Source organism: Xyrauchen texanus, chromosome 36, assembly GCF_025860055.1.
Source record: "Xyrauchen texanus isolate HMW12.3.18 chromosome 36, RBS_HiC_50CHRs, whole genome shotgun sequence".
Lineage (NCBI taxonomy): Eukaryota > Metazoa > Chordata > Actinopteri > Cypriniformes > Catostomidae > Xyrauchen > Xyrauchen texanus.
The window spans coordinates 4,191,221-4,211,866 of NC_068311.1; the positions used below are offsets into that span (position 1 = coordinate 4,191,221).

The window sequence follows — 20,646 nt, forward strand, 5'->3', positions numbered from 1 at the left end:
GATTTCCTGACTTTCAAATTTTTCAAAATGTATGTTGTTATCCGCCAAAAATTACTGTAGCTCTCCAATCTCATTTGCATGTCAAAGACCATTGCGCTAAGTTTGACATCAGTGATGCTGCATGCCATTGGTGTTTTGTGAACGCAACACACCATGTTTGAATGTGCAAATGAGATTTAAGAGCTTAGGGTTAGGGTTTGGGTTAAGGGTTAGAGAAAGATTTTTTCCTCACGCAAAGCTATTGTATGGCTTTAGAATATGTAAATATAGCTCACAAGTTGCCTAGACAACGTTTATGGTGTTTTTTTCTTTTATGTCTACTTCAATTGTATGGAAAGCAGTAGCTTGGAGATTATGCCCAACATCTCCTTTTGTGTTCCATGAGAAAAAGAAAGTCATGTGGATTTGGAATGGAACTGTGAATGGAACAAAATGTTTGTATTTAAAAGTGTGTGTATCTTTCCGCACTTCTTTACGACTCTCGTCCAGGTCTTTGGCGCCGTCCAAGTAAACAGTTGTGCTGTTGGAGTTGGGTAGAGTTGCCATAGCACCTGTTGTGTTACTGGTTCCGTCCTGGCAATTTTCCTGTGTACTGAATCCTACAGCTCCACCCTTCAGTGGAAACTTCCCATCTATCAACATCTCCATACCTTTAGGAGTCATCTCCCCCTCCGTCTCCACAACAACCCCCGTTCTTTTGTCAGCACGGTAGCGCTTTGACATGTACTTGTAGAAGAGGAGACGGCGGTCGGCAATCCAAGCCAGGATCACACAGATGGGAAAATAACAGAGAGTAACTAGTGCTTCCCATACCTAAAACACACACACACACACACACACACACACACACACACACACACACACACACACACACACACACACACACACACACACACACACAAACAAAACAATGAAGTTATTGCACCAATTAATCTATAGAGTGAAGGGTACATAGAGTACATTAAACTATAACAGATACAAACAATGTTACAACTCGCTTTGCCATAAATAACCTTACCAGTACCAAAGTACCAGAGCATAAACAATATTTATAATTTCATGTGACTTCTATAACTACACACACACATTTTAACCCTAAAACTAATAAAAAACTGCCTATTTTTAAAACCATTGAGATTTTTTATGACAGTAGAACCCTAACAACTACTGACATTTTCCTCTGAAATTCACATTATGGTAAGGTATCAAGGCAGTTTAATTCTGAGATTTTTGATCATTCACATTATTCTCAATAGAACTTGAAGAAAGAAAAGAAATGTAAATAATGTACCAATGCAATAAATCTTAATGCTATTAAAATAGGCTTAATTAGCTTTAGGCTTAATCTAATCTAATCTAATCTAATCTAATCTTTTCTAATATAATATAATAATAATTGTATCTGTTTTGTTTTATTGTTATTATGATTTTGGGGTAAAATATGACCTGGACATTTCAAGTTGAATGAGATTCACCCATAAGCACAAAAAGTATTCACACACACCTCCACAACTCCCGGTGAGATGATGGACAAGATCAGGTAGAGCCAAATATAAGCGAAGATACTCCAGAAGGCTGTGATGAAAAAGACTCTGAGATGTTTGATCTTCCTCACCTCACCATCAGGAATCACCCACACACAGATCCCAATGATCACAAACATATTAAATGCAGCGCTGCCCACGATGGTGCCCGGACCTAGCTCACCAGACTCAAAACCATGACCACATACCTGAGACATACACAAACACACACACACACACACACACACACACACACACACACACACACACACACAAACAAAACAGCTGTGTAGTTAAGAAACACATCAGTGTTAAATGAGATACCATTAGTTATCCTTAACATTAGTTGAAGTTCTACACACAGCAAGGATTAACACAAGAAAGTACAGATCCTATGAATGCTGTGGACAAAGTTGTTCTGATGTCGAATCTTATCTGCTTTGATAACATTAACATTTATGCATTTGGCAGACGCTTTTATCCAAAGCGACTTACAGTGCACTTATTACAGGGACAATCCCCCCAGAGCAACCTGGAGTTAAGTGCCTTGCTCAAGGACACAATAGGATGTGGTGGTGGCGTAGTGGCCTAAAGCACATAACTGTTAATCAGAAGGTTGTTGGTTTGATCCCCACAGCCACCACCATTGTGTCCTTGAGCAAGGCACTTAACTTTAGGTTGTGGAGTTATGAAATGTGGTGGCTGTGGGGATCGAACCAGCGACCTTCTGATGACTAGTTATGTGCTTTAGCCCATTATGCCACCACCACCTAATATTACAATTGGAAGAAAATTGGCAAGTGCCCTCAGCATGTTCTGTTGTCCATGTGTACTAAGTTTTGTTATGTTTGAATATTTTGCTCACAAGATACAGGTTAATTAGTCATATTCAGGGACACAACCAAAAATATATTGGCTTGTAAAAAAAATCAATACGATTAAAATAAATCTTGTAGAAATTAAGATAAACATAACCAATTGATTCAGGGGCACTGAAGGACTCTGAAGAAATACAATATTTAATATTTCCAAACACTTAAATTATGTCATTATAGCACTAATTAGTGTTTTATGGGTGGGTGCGTGTGTGTATGTGTGTGTGTAGCGGTTGAGATTTGGGACCACTCTGCCAAGTTTTGTGTCTCTCTGACTTATGGTCACTGATATCCAGACACATTTAGGGAAGAGGAAGAAGAGGAGGAAGAAGAAGATTAGAGAAACACCTTGTGTTGAACGTGTGTGTGTGTGTGTGTGTGTGGACGCCTGAGTAGCCCAGTCACTTTTAGAGAAGAAGAAGAAGAAGAAGTAGTATTAATACAAATATAGTAAGGTTCCAGCACCTTGGGTGCTTGAATTCTTAAGATGGCAATAGGATTCCCATTCAATAGCATTCAATTCACATGGACAAGATATGTCACATTCACTGCAATTTCTTGAAAGAGAAATGCATGTCCTTGTGTAAGATAAAGCTACAGAAGGAACTAGAAGGTACACAGGTGTCATTTATCAACACCTGTGGCTATATGGCGGTTTTCTCTCTTTATCTACACCAGCAGGTAGAACAGCTGGCCTCTGGGGTCTCTCTGTGGCTAACAGATAATTCACTCTGCCCCTCCTCTACAACTGAGCTTGCAATGAGATTTCACACAGCTGACGGCAAAATCTGCCAAATATTCTGCCTGACTGAGTCTCACTCTTGTCTTATTCCTCCTCTTAATGTTGTTGTGATGTTGTTTGAAAAGAAACCACACAACAATAATCCTGTATAGTGTACGTTAAACACTTAGAGTGAAACACCATGGCCTGACAGATGTCTAAACACATCAGATTGTGATGTACAGTGACAAAATTAGCCAATAAAGCTCAGATTGTGCTCTTCTGACGTGCTAAATGTTTGCTAACACAGTGGTGATCACCTCCTCAGGCAGATTCAAACAGATCTGAGACAGCAGACATGTTGTTTTCATACAGTGGACAGCAAACTAGGGCTGTTCTGTTTCTCTCCCTCATTTGCTGAATCAGTATCAACAGGTCAAATGCTACACAACATACATCTCACCAACTCATGAAATGCTTGACAAACACATTTTTTTTACTGTGTAAGTGTGGCAAGGAGGAAGGCGGGGCCGGGCCGTGATGACTCATGCCTGACCCCTAATCAGGCTAATCAAGCCTATGAGAGGGATAAAGGCGGCCGGAGGCGGCAGTTCGGGAGACAGAGAGCTACAGGCAACGGCCCTGTATGCATTTGTGTTTAGATTTTGTCTTTATGTTTTAATTTATCATTAAACATTATTTATATTGTCAAGCCAGTTCTCGAATCCTTTCACTTTTACCCCAATACATTGATGCTGAAATCCGGGAAGGGGGAGGGATGTGAAATAGTAAAATCCTCGCCACTACCATCCACCCCAAAGGAGCAGCCGCGGCCATCTGCCAGGGGACTGAGGAGCCCGGCCACCTGAAAGCGGAGGAACAACCGCCATCCACGAGTAGGGAGGGGGCTCACTGCCAACCCCATGGAGCGGAAGAACTGCTCCATGGACGGAGGAGACCCCTACCATCCACCAAAACGTGGCGGGGCATTCCTTCCAACAGGAAGCTGCCCTGTATGCGTTTGTGTTTATGTTTTGTCTTTATGTTTTAATTTATCATTAAACATTATTTATATTGTCAAGCCAGTTCTCGCCTCCTATCCCTTTTACCCCGTTACAGTAAGGTTCCAATAAAGTGAATATTAAATACAAGATTAATCTTTTATCTAAACAGTTTAAGCATAAACTGACAAAAATAAGTTACTTTTGTATTGTAAATGTGAACAAAGTTGGCTTATAAGGTTCCTGTATACCATGGATAACATTCAAGACCATGTGGGACCAACTATGCTGCCCATGTAAAAATGTGACCATTGATTTGACCTTTCTGGCCAATTAATTTAAAATAAATGGCTTCAAAGCTAACAGGTATGGACTAAAAGCCACAAAACTGCATCTTTAAATTATGCTTTTATACACAATACACTGCTTTAATTACAAGTGGTAAAAACCTCAAGCCACATTAATGAGGGTTTAGCCATCTGGTGTGAGTGTAATTAGTGGTTATGCAGTAAATGGTTATTAAACTGTGTTAATGTAGAACATTTGTCATTTCAACAGCTCACCCACCTCGATGACTGACAGGAGAATTTCAGGGGCAGATGACCCAAGTGCCATCAGGGTCAAGTTGGAAACGGTTTCATTCCAAATTCTAACGGTTGCCACTGATGTTTCTCCATTGGGCATGGTGATGGTCACCTCTTTTTCCTGCATGAACAGAGAGAACATTTATAAGGAATGATGTAGGGCCAGCTGGTCATTATAGCAAAATATAAAAATTCCTGAGGGGACCCATGGCTTAAAAATGCAAATTGTCTTCCAGATTTTTGGACTACAGCATGATCAGCTATAATAAGAAATTAGATTTTACCCGAGTGGTGAACCAGCAGTCTGAATTGAATATGATGAGCTCAAAAGAGCGTATAGTGTGAAATGCCAACACAACTTTGCTGACTGCACTCAAAAGCAAACATACAGCTAGTGACTACCAAAGTCCGATTCACAAAGAAATTACTCTTATGAGCCGGTTCTTTGAGAATCACTCCAAATGACTCACTAGCCAACGATTTATTGGTTTGATCCCAATTGGCTTATACTGTAAGTCTGACTAATCCTTCTCTGAAAAAACTCACCAAATTAAAGTGGTTACTGAATCTGAACGGCAGGCAGAGACATTCCTGTCATCGTGTCAACTTGAAATGAAGCTAGAATATTTTGTTTGCAAGCCTTGGTAACTCAGCAAGCAAAGATCAATTACCACCCCTAAAGTTGCAAGTTTGAATCCAGGGTGTAGTGACTGACTCCAGCCTGGCTTCCTAAGCAACCAATTGGCCCGGTTGCTAGGGAGGGTAGAGTCAAGTGGGTTACCTTTCTCATGGTCAATATATGGTGGTTCTCGCTCTTGTGGTAAGTTGTATGTTGGTTAGTTGTGTGTGGATGCCACGGTGAGTAGCTTGAGCCTCCACATGCACAAGTCTCTGCAATAATTGTTTTGTGTTTGTAGAGGTTTGCAAACCTTATCAAATCAAATTGTGAAATCAGTGTCAATATCGGCTCTAATAACAGTTTAAACCCATCGGAGAAGTGAAGATGACCCTATCTCTTCTGTGTTTCGATATGGAGTTAGGGTTAAAGTTTCCCATACTAAGACGTAACTCACGTAACCACCATAGTATGATGCAACATTGGAGAATTTACCAATGCTAGTCACAACTTTTTACTGAAACAGATGTCGCACATCCATTGTTCTAAAAACTTTCAATAATATAGAGTTGTCATTAAGGAAGTTACGCGGGGGGTGGTGGAGCAAGAACTTTTGTGAAGGTAAAATATCAAATTAAAATAGCATTTACATGCACACCATAATTCCGTTCAATGCTAGACATATGTTGAAGTCACGAAAACGGCGTGCACTTTGTAATGCGACAGATGCATTGCGCTGCAATAGTGGGGTTCCCCTGATTCACTTGAGCATATACCTACATGCGCATTCTTCAAAAACATGCAAGAACTTCACTAATGCGTTAACATGGACACATAAGCCATATATGTGTGTTAAAGCGCTCAGTTGGTAGAGCGGGTCGGCTACTAATCGCAGGGTTGTGGTTCGATTCCCGGCCCACACGAGTCCACATGCCGAAGTGTCCTTGGGCAAGACACTGAACCCCAAGTTGCTCCCAATGGCAGGCTAGCGCCTTGGTGTATGAATGTGTGTGTGAATGGGTCACAGTGTAAAGTGCTTTGAATACCGTAAAGGTTAAAAAGGCGCTATATAAGTGCAGACCATTTACCATTTCTCTTAACAGCGTTTAATCCCTTAAACTGCGCTTTCTGCAAAAACCCCAGAATAAGTCTTGAAGAATGAAAGATATATACAGAATAAAAGATATAGAAGCTTCTGCAAAGTCAAATGATATCCACTCAACAAACCTATTCTTCAACCACAGGTGGAGAGCTACAGTTCCAAACACACAACTTTGCAATGTTGTTTGCGAATGATCGTTGATGCCAAGTCGTTGAATTATGTTGATAGCACTAGAACTTGCGACCATAGTTGGCTAATGATGCTTTTGTGATGCTGAACTGTGTAAAAACAAAAGGCCTACAGCACAGACAACCAACAGGCCAACCAACATATTCACTCCCAATTCAATAACATTCCTAAAACGTGAGTATGCAGTCAGAGACTGTAATTCTGGCATTGTATTTTAATTGTTTTATCTGTTTGTTTTTCATCGTACCTGGAGTCACTCAAATTGTCACGATACAGTAGTTTCCTCAGCGATGAAGAGACTTCACCTCTAGTTTTTCTACAAAGTGTGTGTGGTGCAGAGCTATGATCTTCTGCAGCCTCTGATCCAGCACAATCACAGCACTGGAAACTTGCTGCTTCAATAATATGCAACACTGACATCCATTCCCAATGATGTTTCTAAGGCAGTCTCTGCATCCATGGATGAGATAGCCCATGGCTAGAGAGGAATATCAATGCTGTTGTTTCTACAACCTTCTGATTTCATTTTTGATCCTACAGAAACACCTTGACCATTTCCACAACCATAACTTCTGTCTAAACATTGTTTTCTGCCATATTGGATAATGTTTTATGCACGTAAACAGCAAAAAATGCTTATGGGATCAGATTTTTTGCCATCCAATTTGGCCCACTTAAAAATGTGATTCTAAATCCAATATTTAACACTCATATCTGATTCTCCTCTTAAGTTTGAGTGCATTTTATTGCCACTGTTAGGCCATACATACTGGTGTCCATAATACTTCTATGTGTCCTTTCTCCACTAACATCTCGATTCTTGGTCTGTTCTGATGCTGTTTTTTACACCACCAGCATTATCCACGACCCTGTAGAGGGGTCCTCATGTTTTGACAAGGGTGGATGAGGATACTTTCTAAGGGATGCTTTGATTAATGAGGTAGACTCAAAGCACTTCCCTTTGATTTGCCAAGGATGAAAGGATGATACACAAACTAGTAGAGTAAAGTGTTGCCCAATTAAAAACATTATGACAGTTTTGTGTGAGTGCCTGTATGTGTGTTGATGGATATTTTTATGAATGTGGGAAATTGTAGTGCATTAGTAGCTATACACAACCAACATTGTACAATATCACATACATTATACTATAACAACAAAATCTATCAAGGCCTCCATAAAATGTAATTTAAACAGTAAACATGGTATGCACATTATACACAAATGTGTGTACGTATTGCACAGAAAATGGGTATTTCATATGTGTATTAGGTATTTGGATGACCTATTTACGTTTTTCTTTATTTTAACATTTGAAACGTGTTTCACAAAATGCAGTGCTATTGCATTATGAATTCATTATGGCCTCTACCAGGGGTTAAGAATGTTTCCCCTGGCTTTTAGCCCAGATGAAGCAATTATCTGCTAATCATCAAAAATGTGATCCTGACATTATATCTTACTCCAGGAGCTCCTAAAATCCAAGATTTTTTAGCACAGTCCATTATGTGATGTGCAGACAACGAGTAGCCTGGTTAGAGAGCATTGGCCATGACAAAGCAAAAATCTATTCTGACTAAATACAATTGATTGGCTGCCATCATAAATGAGTGTCTTTTCTACTTCATCCATCCCAAGAGTGCAATATATTCACAATGCTAATGTATGGTGAAAGATGTGTAAAAACAACGATGCTGTGCAAACTTATACTAATCTCATGGTTTCGTACACAATTGACTTTGTAATTAAAGTATTAGTCCATTGGTTTGTTGCTCCTCAAAAAGAACTGAGGCCATATTCACACTAAAGGCACTGGCATACTTCATACAAAATCAAAGAATGAACACGTGTGACTTAATTTTGATCTAATCTGGCCAATATGAAGGTGTTTTGAGTTTGTTTCGGTGGTTTGAAACAGCTCACCGGTGCAAACTTTCAGGAAACCCTTGTACCAGCTGCTAAACAACTTCTTCCTGCCATTGATCCAGATCATCAGTAGGTGTCACCTGGAATTCCACCTACTTTAAGGCCGACAACTAATTATGATTCAATTCTTCAGTCAGTTAAGATCAGTCAACATGAATAGTTATAATCAAACTGGTGCACACCAAGTGTGCCGCACAAGCCCTCAAAAGTGAAACCAAAACGTCTCGATCGCCCCCCGGTGTCTGGTCCTAGTATAGGTCATAAACCCCGCCTCCCCATGTTATTCAACGGGACGTGAGACCAACTAAACAATTAAATTACACTTCACATATCTTTTTTCCAAAGACAGTTTCTGTCATTTACTGTCGTTTCTATCACGTTGATGTAATTTCAAGTGTTTGTTTTCAAAATAAGTTTGTTTTTAGTTATTTGATGCTATAAAAACGGTGCAGTGACATCATGATTGACAGCTGTGATTGACAGGTTCTCTGAGCAAAGTAGTCACTGAAGCACCAACAGACTTTTTTTCAGGATCTTCGGAGGACTGAGGAGATTGGAGCTTTAAATGTAATATCTAAATTTCTATAATTAATTATTTCACACCGTCAAAATTCAAAAGTGCAGGGGCGTGTGCTTGCGATTGATTCAGCGAGAGTGAGGGCGGGGCCTTGATTTCGCGGCTTTACTTCCTGCTCACTACTGCGCAGGTCTGGTCCCGAAATCGCAACTGCGCAGACTCAAGTCCCAAAATGTCACCGCCACTGGCGGCTTCAGTTCTCAACAATGGAAAAGAGCGAAGGGGCGTCGTCCATCTTTTTTACAGTCTATGGTGCAAACATACCTATATCTGTACATTCATTTGCATAGAGACATTTTACATAAATATATCATGCGATTTTTTTGGTTTAATTAGTCTACAAAGAATTCAAATCTACTCAAATACTCTAAGTGCCCATTCACTCTTTTGTTTGACTAATTAAACCGAATATTACTATTTATTTTTTAAAAGACATTGGAAAATGTCTCTTCAGATGTACGTTGGTAAGTTTGCACCAGTTTGCTAATAACTCAGCACACTGATGTGTTCATGTTGACTTAACTGACTGAACAACGTGACCGGAATTAGTTGTCGGCCTTCAAGTAGGTGGAGCTCCAGTTCACACCTAAAGGCGGGTGCACACAGTATGATTTATAATAGTCCTTTACGATTGTTACTTGCCATCGTAGACGAATTTGGTCCCAGTCGTTCCGATCAGTGAACGTGACTCACGCGGGAGTGTTGCAATCATTTATTTATTTTCCTTTTGTAAGCTCTGTATTTATTTATTTCAGAGAATAATGCTTTCATATTGCTGACGTGTTACACTTTTCTCCAAGTATTTTCTGCTTGTTTATTTTTATTTTTATTATTTACAAATTGTAATCTAATTAATTACATGATATGCTGATGTGCTTCTATGTAAATTTTGGCAGCATTGTGTCATAAACACAGTGTTTTTGACGAGTTAGGCGTTGTGACAAGTTAAATGTCTTTTGAAACTCATGTGGAGAATCCTGCATTTATAGTTGCGATCCGTCCTGCCGTGTTTACTGTCACAAAAGCCCAAAGTATACTCTGGTCAGACGCGAAGGGTTCGCATACAGGACGCGTGACGCAAATGTCGTCATCAGCAGAGTGCTCGAGCACTCAGCACATGCAGCCTGTTTTTTTCTTACCGCGCATCTTTGAACTGTGCATGTGCCTGGATTTATTTGCACAAATTAGAGGATCCACAATGCGGCAATACTAACATTTGAGCCATTGTTGTCATGAAGAAAAGGTAAATAAAAGGAGCCGAAGGTAAAAACAACAACAGTAGATATGCCCTTCAAGAGCGCGATTGCGAGAAGGTCAGGAGATACCTGCATTTGTCTATCTCGAGTCTGAAGGAATATAAAGACACGTTTATTGGTCTAAACTCTTGAAGAGAAATGTCCCAGTGTCTCATCGCAGTTGTAGTGCGCATGCGCCACACGTATACGCCTGTATATGTGTGCACCGTCAAATGGAGTATGCTTTGACAGGCTCGCGTTCGACTGTATGCAGGCGCTGATCATTTGCGTCAAAATCGAAGTATACTTCGCGTTCAAGTGTGGTTAAATCGTAAAAACATGAAGGCGATACAATACTACAATACAGAATTGCTACTCTTATTTTAATTTCCCTTAAAAAATTGTAAACTTGCCACAAATTTGCCGCTCGTTATTTCCACATGAAAATTAGATTTTGATTTGCCGCAAATGTTTGCCAGAAGTTTGTAGCTCTTCGCAGGTAGTGGTGAACCTTTGGCAACAATGGACAATTTGCCGCAAGTTTGCCGCAAAGCTCATTTGCATGTGAAAATTATCAATGGCAAATTTGCCTCAAACTCTCCATTTTGCGTAAGGGTTTTTAAACGTAATTGTTTTCTTTCTATAATTAATCAAACCATGCTTTAACACGCTAAATATATAAATATTATATTATTTTTGTTTTATACTTTTCATTTAATTGCATGCCAGATTTGTATAGAAGGATTTTGTAAGTTAGCATAGTGCTACGTGTTGCTAATTCAACTAATAGAACTGGGCATTTCGAGTTTTTATTTCTGTCTGTGCATTTCAAACTTGGCTACTTAAACTAAGTGGAAAAATAAAGTGCAGTTGAGTTGAGATTTGAATAAAGAGGTACAGTAAATCTTCATAACAGTGGTTTGGCAAATTTTCCCCACTTGACAGGTTTATGCCGCATGAGTCAGTGGAGGTGATAAGAGTAGGCAATCTCTTCTCGATAAGTGTTGATGAGTCAGTAGATTTAACAGAGGACAAGGAAAAAAGTATCCAGCACACTGCAAGAATTTGCATCCCATTAAATGTTCAGAGACTAGAGAAACAGTCATGACTGTTTTTTGTTTTAATAAGTGCAATTACTTGTTCAGGTGAAGGCTATGCTTTTCAAGGAATAGTTCACCAAAAAATATGATTCTGTCCTTCTTTACTCCCCTCATGTCATTTTATATATCTATTCAGTTATTTATGTGCAACACAAAAGAAAGAAATTCAGAAGAATATTTATGTGGCTCCATATAAGTTCATAGTGACCAGAATAAGCCCTAAAACAATAAAAAACACCATTAAACTTCCATAAAAGTAGTTTACAATTTTCAAATAAACAAATTGCACATTGACGTATTATGCAATGGTTTCATGTCACTCATGGCAACAACGTGATTTTCTGTGTTATAATCACATACAATGTGCCAGTTTGAATATTTGGGATTTATGGAAGCTATCAGAAGCGGCTTCAGAAGTCTACCAGTACCAGAAGCACTAAAGGCGACTTTATCTCCTGAAGTGAAGTAATAAAGAATAATTTACTTGGAAAACGAATCCTAAATCTTTAATGTATGCTTTATTTTGAGACTGAAATGATTAGATAACTGGATAAGAAATGTCGTAATCGGATAAGGATATTTTACATGCGAGATTTGGGAATGACGTGTCAATAGCTTTAACTCACCTGTGATGTGATGACCTCAATAGATGCCATGAATCTGTCGGCGATGATGGACACTCCCAGAAACAGGTACATGAGAGAGACGAAGTACAAGACGGCCCGGGCGATCTGTTCTGCGAGACTGGGATTAATGGGCTTCCATACGGGCAGGATAATTCCAGGTTTGCACACGACCGGTTCGCTGCACTTCTTGTTAAGGACAGCGCCGTCATCTTTATCTGTCAGGTTACTGTAGGTCTCTGGAGAAGCATCTGGAGAGACAGAGGGCTGGGGAGACGGTTCTTCAGGCTGGGACTCCGGGAAACAGGAAGGAGGCAGAGAAAAGATGAGCAAGAGGGAAAGGAGGAGGACAGGGGAGCGTAGAGAGGAAAAAAGAGCCATGGTCTCACTCCTTAAAGGGATCTAGAGTACAGAGGAGGAGGAGAAATGGACGAGGAGATGCAAAGAGGAGAGCAACCAGCCCACCAGGGGACCTGAGGAGAAAACAGAAGAAATATATAAAATCAAGCTCAAGTTTAACCCAAAGAAAATCAACAAACAACTGTAAATGTCATTATCTGACAGTGGTCAGATCAACTGCTGGGTTGTAACCATATGTTTTGATTTGTGGACAGCAGGAATATATATATATGTATGTATATACAGTATGTGTATATATATATATATATATATCTGGGTTACAGTGAAACACTTACAATAGAAGTGAATGGCGAACAAGACATAAACATTATGTGTTAACGTGACTTTAGAGTGATAAATCACTTTTCAACCTCTCAGCCTGGATGTAGGAACACCACCTTCAACTCAACCAAGCCAAGACTGAACTCCTTGTCTTTCCAGCCAACCCTGCTGTTGAACACAACATCACCGTGCAGCTGGGTCCAACTACAGTTTCACCTTCCAAAACGGTCAGAAATCTAGGGGTAACCATTGATGATGAGCTAAATTTCACAGACCACATCTCAAAGACTGCAAGATCATATAGATTTACACTCTACAATATCAGGAAGATAAGACCTTTCCTCTCTGTACATGCCACACAACTGCTCGTTCAGTCCCTTGTCATAACTAGACTGGACTACTGTAACGCTCTCATTGCAGGCCTTCCTGCATGTGCTATTAGACCTCTGCAAATGATCCAGAATGCAGCAGCACGTCTGGTCTTTAATGAACCTAAGAGAGCACATGTTACACCACTCTTTGGCTCTCTCCGCTGGCTGCCGGTTCATGCACGTATTAAATTCAAGGCCTTGATGCTGGCATATAAAACAGTCACTGGGTCTGCTCCAGCATACCTAAAAACATTTATGCAGTTCCCACGTTCCCACCAGAAGCCTGCGGTCGGCTAAGGAACGTCGCCTTGTCGTACCAAAACAAAGAGGCACCAAAACACTTTCCCGGACTTTCAGTTTCATCATACCACGGTGGTGGAATGACCTTCCCAACTCAATCCGGGAAGCTAACTCACTCTCTATCTTCAAAAAACGGCTAAAAACACATCTTTTCCAAAAGCACTTAACTGGTCACTAAAAAAATAATAATAATAAAAAAAAAATTTACATTTCTTGTTGCGCTTAAATCTGTTTTGTATACGATTCTGATGATAGTAAAACTTTGTAATATGGCACTTTTTGTACCACTGTCTCCCAAAGATGATTCGCTGATGTTCTTCCTCTTTTGTAAGTCGCTTTGGATAAAAGCGTCTGCCAAATGAATAAATGTAAATGTAAATGTAACCTAATCAGTGTAAAGTTACATCCAATTTTATAACTTCGTTGCCATGACGACGTAACTGCAACCTTGTAATCCCAGTAAATGGCAATTTAAAATGTGTACAGCTCAAATAATACACACGTTTTAACAGAATAATTAACGTAAGTGCTTTTAGAAAATTATAGCTTCACATTTCTGCATTTAAAACTAGAGATCGACCGATATATTGCTTTCATGATTAATCAGTGCCGATAATTGCTTATTGGAACTATCGGTTATCGGAAAAACAATCACCACCGATAGTTGTCGATAGTTTTTTTTTCCCCCCTCCATGTTCTTCTATGGCTAAAACCCTTGATCTAGTGAATATTAATAGGCTATAAAAAGCTTAATTTGTTGAATATTTACATACAGAGGATTGTAACGCACCCAAGTCACTGCTATCTTCACTGTTTATGGACGAAATCACGACTATTAAAACAAATTTATTAATTTCTTTTAAAGACATATGAAGCATAGACATTGTTGAAAGTTTATTGATATAACCTTTATTGATTGTTGAGTTCATGTTGATTTTGACTGACACTGTCGCTAGAGAAAAGGAAGAAAGTATTTTATAATACTGGAATACCGGACAATTGACAAGCAAACTGTGTTGATGAATGATGATCTATTGTTAATGTATTTCTGCTTATATGCCCATATGACAGTGTTTAATTCATAGTATTTTTAATTTTTTTGTAATACAGTGTAGATGATTTGTAAGAGTGCATGTTTTGGTTGGAGGCACATACCTTTCAAAATAAGAGTCCCCTGTGTATTTTGGGCTTGTTTATAGTTAAAACTCCGGCGTTATGCACCAAAACTTAACATTAACAATTAACATAATTAACATTATTGGGATTTTGATTGCAAATTAAACCTGCATCTGGGATTTTACTTATGTTGGACTCTTGTAGCCTCAATGTCTGTGCCCATCACAGTAAGTGAAGACTATGTTTTATCATTCAATAAATTGATTTGAAAAACTATCGGTCGATATATCGGTTATCTGCCCTTTTCACCACCTAGGTTATCGGCAAAATCCACCATCAGTCAACCTCTATTTAAAACCTTAAAAAATTTACCCATTCACTTCCATTGTAAATGCCTCACTGCAACCTCCATTTTTGCGTTTATTTTAAAGAAAAGGAGAGACAAGATGACATTTTTTTTGTGGTTATCAACATTATGCCCCAAATGATGTTGATTGAGCTTAACTTGAATTGAACCCGGAAAATTCCTAAAAGCAAAACCAGTTGAGTCTTTGAAGAACAGCACTCACAAACTAACACATCTCCTCCGGCTGTCACAGCAAGTGTTTTGTGCAGAGGGATAATACTCCGCTTTATAGTAGGGTGAATCAGAAACAGAACTGGATCAAAGAATAGCTCAGGCAATGACAATGATTACTTGTCAAGGTAAAACATGGCTACAAGGACATCTACACACAACTCTAATAAAAATGAAACAACAGCAGACATGTTGCCAGGTTGGAGGATTATGTTCACTGCAGGTATTAGAGAGACATCTGTGCACACAAGGTTTTTTATGAGCTCATATACAGTACTCCTTTGTGCGCTTCCATATACACTCATACTCACCTTGAGGAAACATTTACATTTATGCATTTGGCAGATGTTTTTCAAAGCAACTTACATTTCATTTTCACAAACCCGTGATCTTGGCGTTGCTAGCGCCATGCTCTGCAGTTGAACTACAGGAATTGATTGCTCAGGAGCAGTGTTGGGTGTAATCCAATTACAAAGTAATTAGTTACTGTAATCTAAGTACTTTTAAATAAAAATGTAGTGTAATGGATTACTTTAAAAATTCTTATAATCGGATTGCATTTACTGACTTTCAAGTCATTTCATTACTTTTAATAAATTATAGGGTTACACTTATTTGTAATATACTATTATTTTGAATTTGTTGATGGAAAAATTGTTTTTCAAAGCAACTTAAAAGTAAAGGAATTAGTAATGTGATTACCTTTCCAATTAAGTAATTAGTAAAGTAATCTAATTAGTCATTTGTAGTGGATTACTGTTTTTAAGCAACTTCTGCAGCACTGCTCAGGATATTCAATGGCATCTAAATAAATAATGTTTCATTTTAAGTATCAAGTTTTTTTCTGATGTTTGTCCTAAAATTCCGAAATAAAAGAAAAAGTTCTGCTCATATCAACACCCCCCTTAGAACAATTATGATTTTTTGCATTGCAACATCATGACAATTAAGCAGATTTCCTCCCAAGTTACAAAAATTGGGCCTCGTTAACGAAAAACCAACAGATCGAATCTTTGTGTAAATTGTTTGAACAAACACACGTGCACACACACACACACACACACACACACACACACACACACACACACACACACACACACACATACACACACACACACAAACACACAGACACACAAACAAGCACACACACAAACACACACAAGCACACAGACACGTACACACAAGCACACAAACACACAGACACGCAAACAAGCACGCACACAAACACACACACACACACAGACACGCAAACACGCACGCACACAAACACAAACACACACAAGCACACAGACACGTACACACACACACACACACAAACACACACAAGCACACAGACACGTACACACACACACAAGCACACACACACACAAGCACACAGACACGTACACACACACAGACACGCAAACACGCACGCACACAAACACACACACACACACACACAAACACACACAAGCACACAGACACGTACACACACACAGACACGCAAACACGCACGCACACAAACACACACACACAGACACGCAAACACGCACGCACACAAACACACACAAGCACACACACAAACACACACACAAGCACACAGACACGTACACACACACACACACACACAAGCACACAAACACACACACACACAGACACGCAAACACGTACGCACACAAACACACACTATTGTCTCTTTCAAAATGGCCTTGTTTCATCAAAGAGCAGCACTAAAACAAAGTTTGAACTACTCTCTCTCTCTTTGCTCTCACCGAGAATATAAGCAGAGCTGCATTGTGCCAGTGTTTCATGCAGTGATGGGTTGCACTGAGGTTATTGGGTTAACCTGAGAATCCCTCATTAACAGAGCATCTTCTCTACCTCTCTCTTTCTCTGCCCATCCCTCTTTTTCTCTGGTTTCTCTTCTGACACAATGGCATTTTTATGACTGCAGGCTTGTCAACTGCAGAGAGCAAAAATCCCAATATAGCACGCTAGCAAAGCGTGAGTCATAATTTGAATGTTCTTTGGAGAGATAAAACCTGCTGGAAAGTAAAGTTTAAACCAGCCTAAGGCTGTTTGCTGGTTTTAGCTGGTCTCCCAGCCTGCCAAAGCTGGTTTTTAGCTGGTTTAGCTGGTCATCTATGTGACCTCCCAGCCCTAAAAATAAATAAGCCCTGATTTCCTGGTTTAAACTGGTTTAGCTGGCCTCTAAGAGAGGACAAAACCCCCATTAAACCAGCAAACCAGACCAGCCTAACCAGACTGGCTGGAATAAGTAGATTTTTTTTAAGCAGAGATGAAAAAATTTAAGTGTTTGTGTTTGTTTCTGCTGAAGTCGGGACAGGGTGCTAGGGTGTTAGTATGTGGTTTCTAGGATGTTCTGAGATGCTGTCAGGGCATTGCTACGTGATTGTTACAGTTTCTGTGAGGTTTCCAGGTTGTTGCTATGTGGTTCCAAGAGTGTTCAGGGAGTTTGCTTACTGGCTGGTTGATTTGTCTTGGGCTCCTCCTACAAAGTAACTATATGAGATTTTTTTACCCATTTTATAGTCTACATGGTGAAAATCATCCTTAGTAAAAGAAAAAGCACACCTCTCCACAACAAGCCATATACACTGATGAACCAACACATTATGACCACAAGTGAAGCAAATAACGTTGATTATCTCCTAACAAGGCCACATGTCAAGGTCTGGGTATTTTAGATGGTTAGCGAACAGTCAGTTCTCATAGTCAACCTGTTGAATGCAATAGAAATGGGGAGGAGGAAAGACCTGATTGACTTTGACAAGGGACACGTTTTTATGGCCAGACGACTGGGTCAGAGCATCTTTGAAACAGCAAGGCTTGTGGGGTGCTCCCAGTCAGCAGTGGTTAGTACCTACCGACAGTGGTCCAGGAGGAACTAACCACAAACTGGCACGAGGGTAGTAACACAGGCTATCCCATCTGGTCCTAACCAACAGAAGGTCTACTGTGGCACAAGTCACAGAAAATGTTAATGATAGTTACGGGAGGAATGTGTCACAACACCTGCTGCGTATTGGGCTGCGTATCCGCAGACCGGTCAGAGTGCCCATGATGACCCCTGTCCACCATTGAAAGCGCCTACAATGGGCTTGTGAGGGTCAGTACTGGACCTTGGAGAAGTGGAATAAGGTCGCTTGGTCCGATGTGTCACATTTTCTTTTACATCATGTGGACGGCCGTGTACTTGTGTGCCATTTACTTGGGGAAGTGATGGCACCAGGATGCAGTGTGGGAAGATGACAAGCCGGTGGAGGGAGTGTGATGCTCTGGGTAATGTTCTGCTGGGAAACGCTGGCCATTCATGTGGTCGTCAATTTGACACGTGACACCTACCTAAACATTGTTGCAGACCAGGTACAACCCTCCATGGCAATGGTTTTCCCTGATGGCAGTGGCCTCTTTCAGCAGGATACTGCACCGTGCCACACTGCACACATTGTTCGGAAATGGTTTGAGGAACATGATGAAGAGTTCAAGGTGTTGCCCTGGCCTCAAAATTCCCCAGATCACAATCCGATTGAGCTGGACCAACAAGTCAGATCCATGGCGGCTCCACCTTGCAACTTGCAGGACTTCAAGGATCTGCTGCAAATGTTTTGTTGCCCGATACCACAGGACACCTTCAGGGGTCTTGTAGAGTCCATGCCTTGGCAGGTTAGCACTGTTATGGTGACACACGGAGGACCAACAGCATATTATGCAGGTGGTCATAATGTTCTCATCTGTGTATATTTAGATATAATTCATGTTCATATCACAAACTCTGCGGGACAAGTTAAGAACCAAATTTTGATACTTAGTGTTAGGGGTTTTGAAAAAGTAAGTATGAGCAATGGCAATACTGACGCTTGTCTTAATACCACTAATAACTTAAAACTGATATCTATATTATGTATAATGTCTATTAGTACTTTTTGTCTATAAAGGTTTTGACTCTGAATCTGAAATTGAGAGAGAGAGAGACAGAGAGATAGAGATGAGGGGTCCTGCTCATAGATATTCCTCCCACGACCAGGATGTTTCCATAGAGACCCCACTGAAAGGCTGGTGAGGGTGATCCATCACAAAAGAAAGGAGCAGAAAGAGACAGAAAGAAAGAGAAAGAGAGAGAAGACAGTTATCGGATTGGAATGCAGATAATAATGCATCCTCTCTTTCTCTCTCTCTTTCTCTCTATCCCAAATACAAACATCCCCACGTGCACAGTGATTCATCCATTTAGCTGTTTCAGCAAGTGCACTCATGCAAATGCCAGTACACACACTGACCACAGCACACACACACACTGATGCAGCATTTCTTTTCAGGCTATTCTGAAACAGACTCCAGTTTTACATAAGCAAGTCAAGTGCAACTATTCAAACTATCACTCGTATAGCACTTACGCCATTTCAAAGGCTGAACACAAGTCATTAATCTATCAAAATGCTTTCCAGAATCACACTGCCATAACTCGTTTCAGCTGCTGACCTTAAGACTTCCGATAATGTGCTTGCCCAATTTAAAATGAGATACTAAGAACTTTGTAAAAGAAGTTTGAATCCAGGGTGTGCTGAGCCACCAGTCTCCTAATCAACCAAATTGGCCCGGTTGCTAGGGAGTGTAGAGTCACATAGGGTAACCTCCTTGTGGTCGCAATTAGTGGTTCTCGCTCTCAGTGGGGTGCGTGGATCGCGGAGAGTAGCATGAGACTCCACATGCTGCGAGTCTCAGCGGTGTCATGCACAGCGAGCCACGTGATAAGATGCGCAGATTGACTGTCTCAGAAGTGGAGGCAATCCGGGTCCTCTGTCACCCGGATTGAGGTGAGTAACCATGCCACCACGAGGACCTACTAAGTAGTGGGAATTGGGAATTCGAAATTGGGGAGAAAAAGGGGATAAAAAAAAAGTATGATAGCAAATAAATAATACAATATAGTGTTTCCTAAAATGACTAATCCATGGTTAAATACAAATGTCAATGACATATTTACAGTAATAAACTAACACCGTCCAATCAGTTCCAGTGTATATACCTTCCCTTGTGGCACGACTGAAAGCACGTTGCATCAGCAGCATGGGAGACCCGGGTTTGAACTCCATATTGAAACCAGTAAGTAACCGTGTTTGCATAATCAGTGACAAGTGTGATTTGGAGGTTTCATTTTTTCCTCTTACATTACATTTTTACTGCACTGTTGTTTAGGTTTACGTTTGGGGGTAAAGTTTATTAACTTAATACTGTAATACTGCTTCACTGTATTACAGCCTGTACAGCTGAAAACAACATACTTCACAACTCGCTATTTGCGCCCCGCCATGAACATTTCACCAGGAAAATGGAGCTCACACATACACATACACCAAACTACACTTACTGCTTTGGCCACTGGGGGCAGTGTTTTGAATCCGGTAAGAACAGACCGATTTTAGATTCAAACTGTTTCCGATTTTACTGTGTGATTAGTCTGTAAATCCGGCACTCACTCTTTCCCTCAGATATGAGGCCCACTGTGGAAATGAAAGCTACAGGCCC

At 40.2% G+C, this 20,646-nt stretch overlaps 1 protein-coding gene across 1 annotated transcript in view; it reads right to left on the reverse strand.

Moving 5' to 3' along the window:
* Window positions 1-20,646, reverse strand: part of LOC127629964 (sodium/calcium exchanger 2-like) — a 109,322-nt gene that overhangs the window by 15,404 nt on the left and 73,272 nt on the right. Inside the window, exons 2-5 of the mRNA XM_052107302.1 lie at window positions 12,076-12,545; window positions 4,688-4,825; window positions 1,505-1,732; window positions 469-813 (exon numbers count right to left, since the gene is read on the reverse strand). Coding sequence (XP_051963262.1) covers window positions 469-813; window positions 1,505-1,732; window positions 4,688-4,825; window positions 12,076-12,453 — 1,089 coding nt within the window. The 5' untranslated portion in view covers window positions 12,454-12,545. The remainder of the gene's footprint in view (window positions 1-468; window positions 814-1,504; window positions 1,733-4,687; window positions 4,826-12,075; window positions 12,546-20,646) is intronic.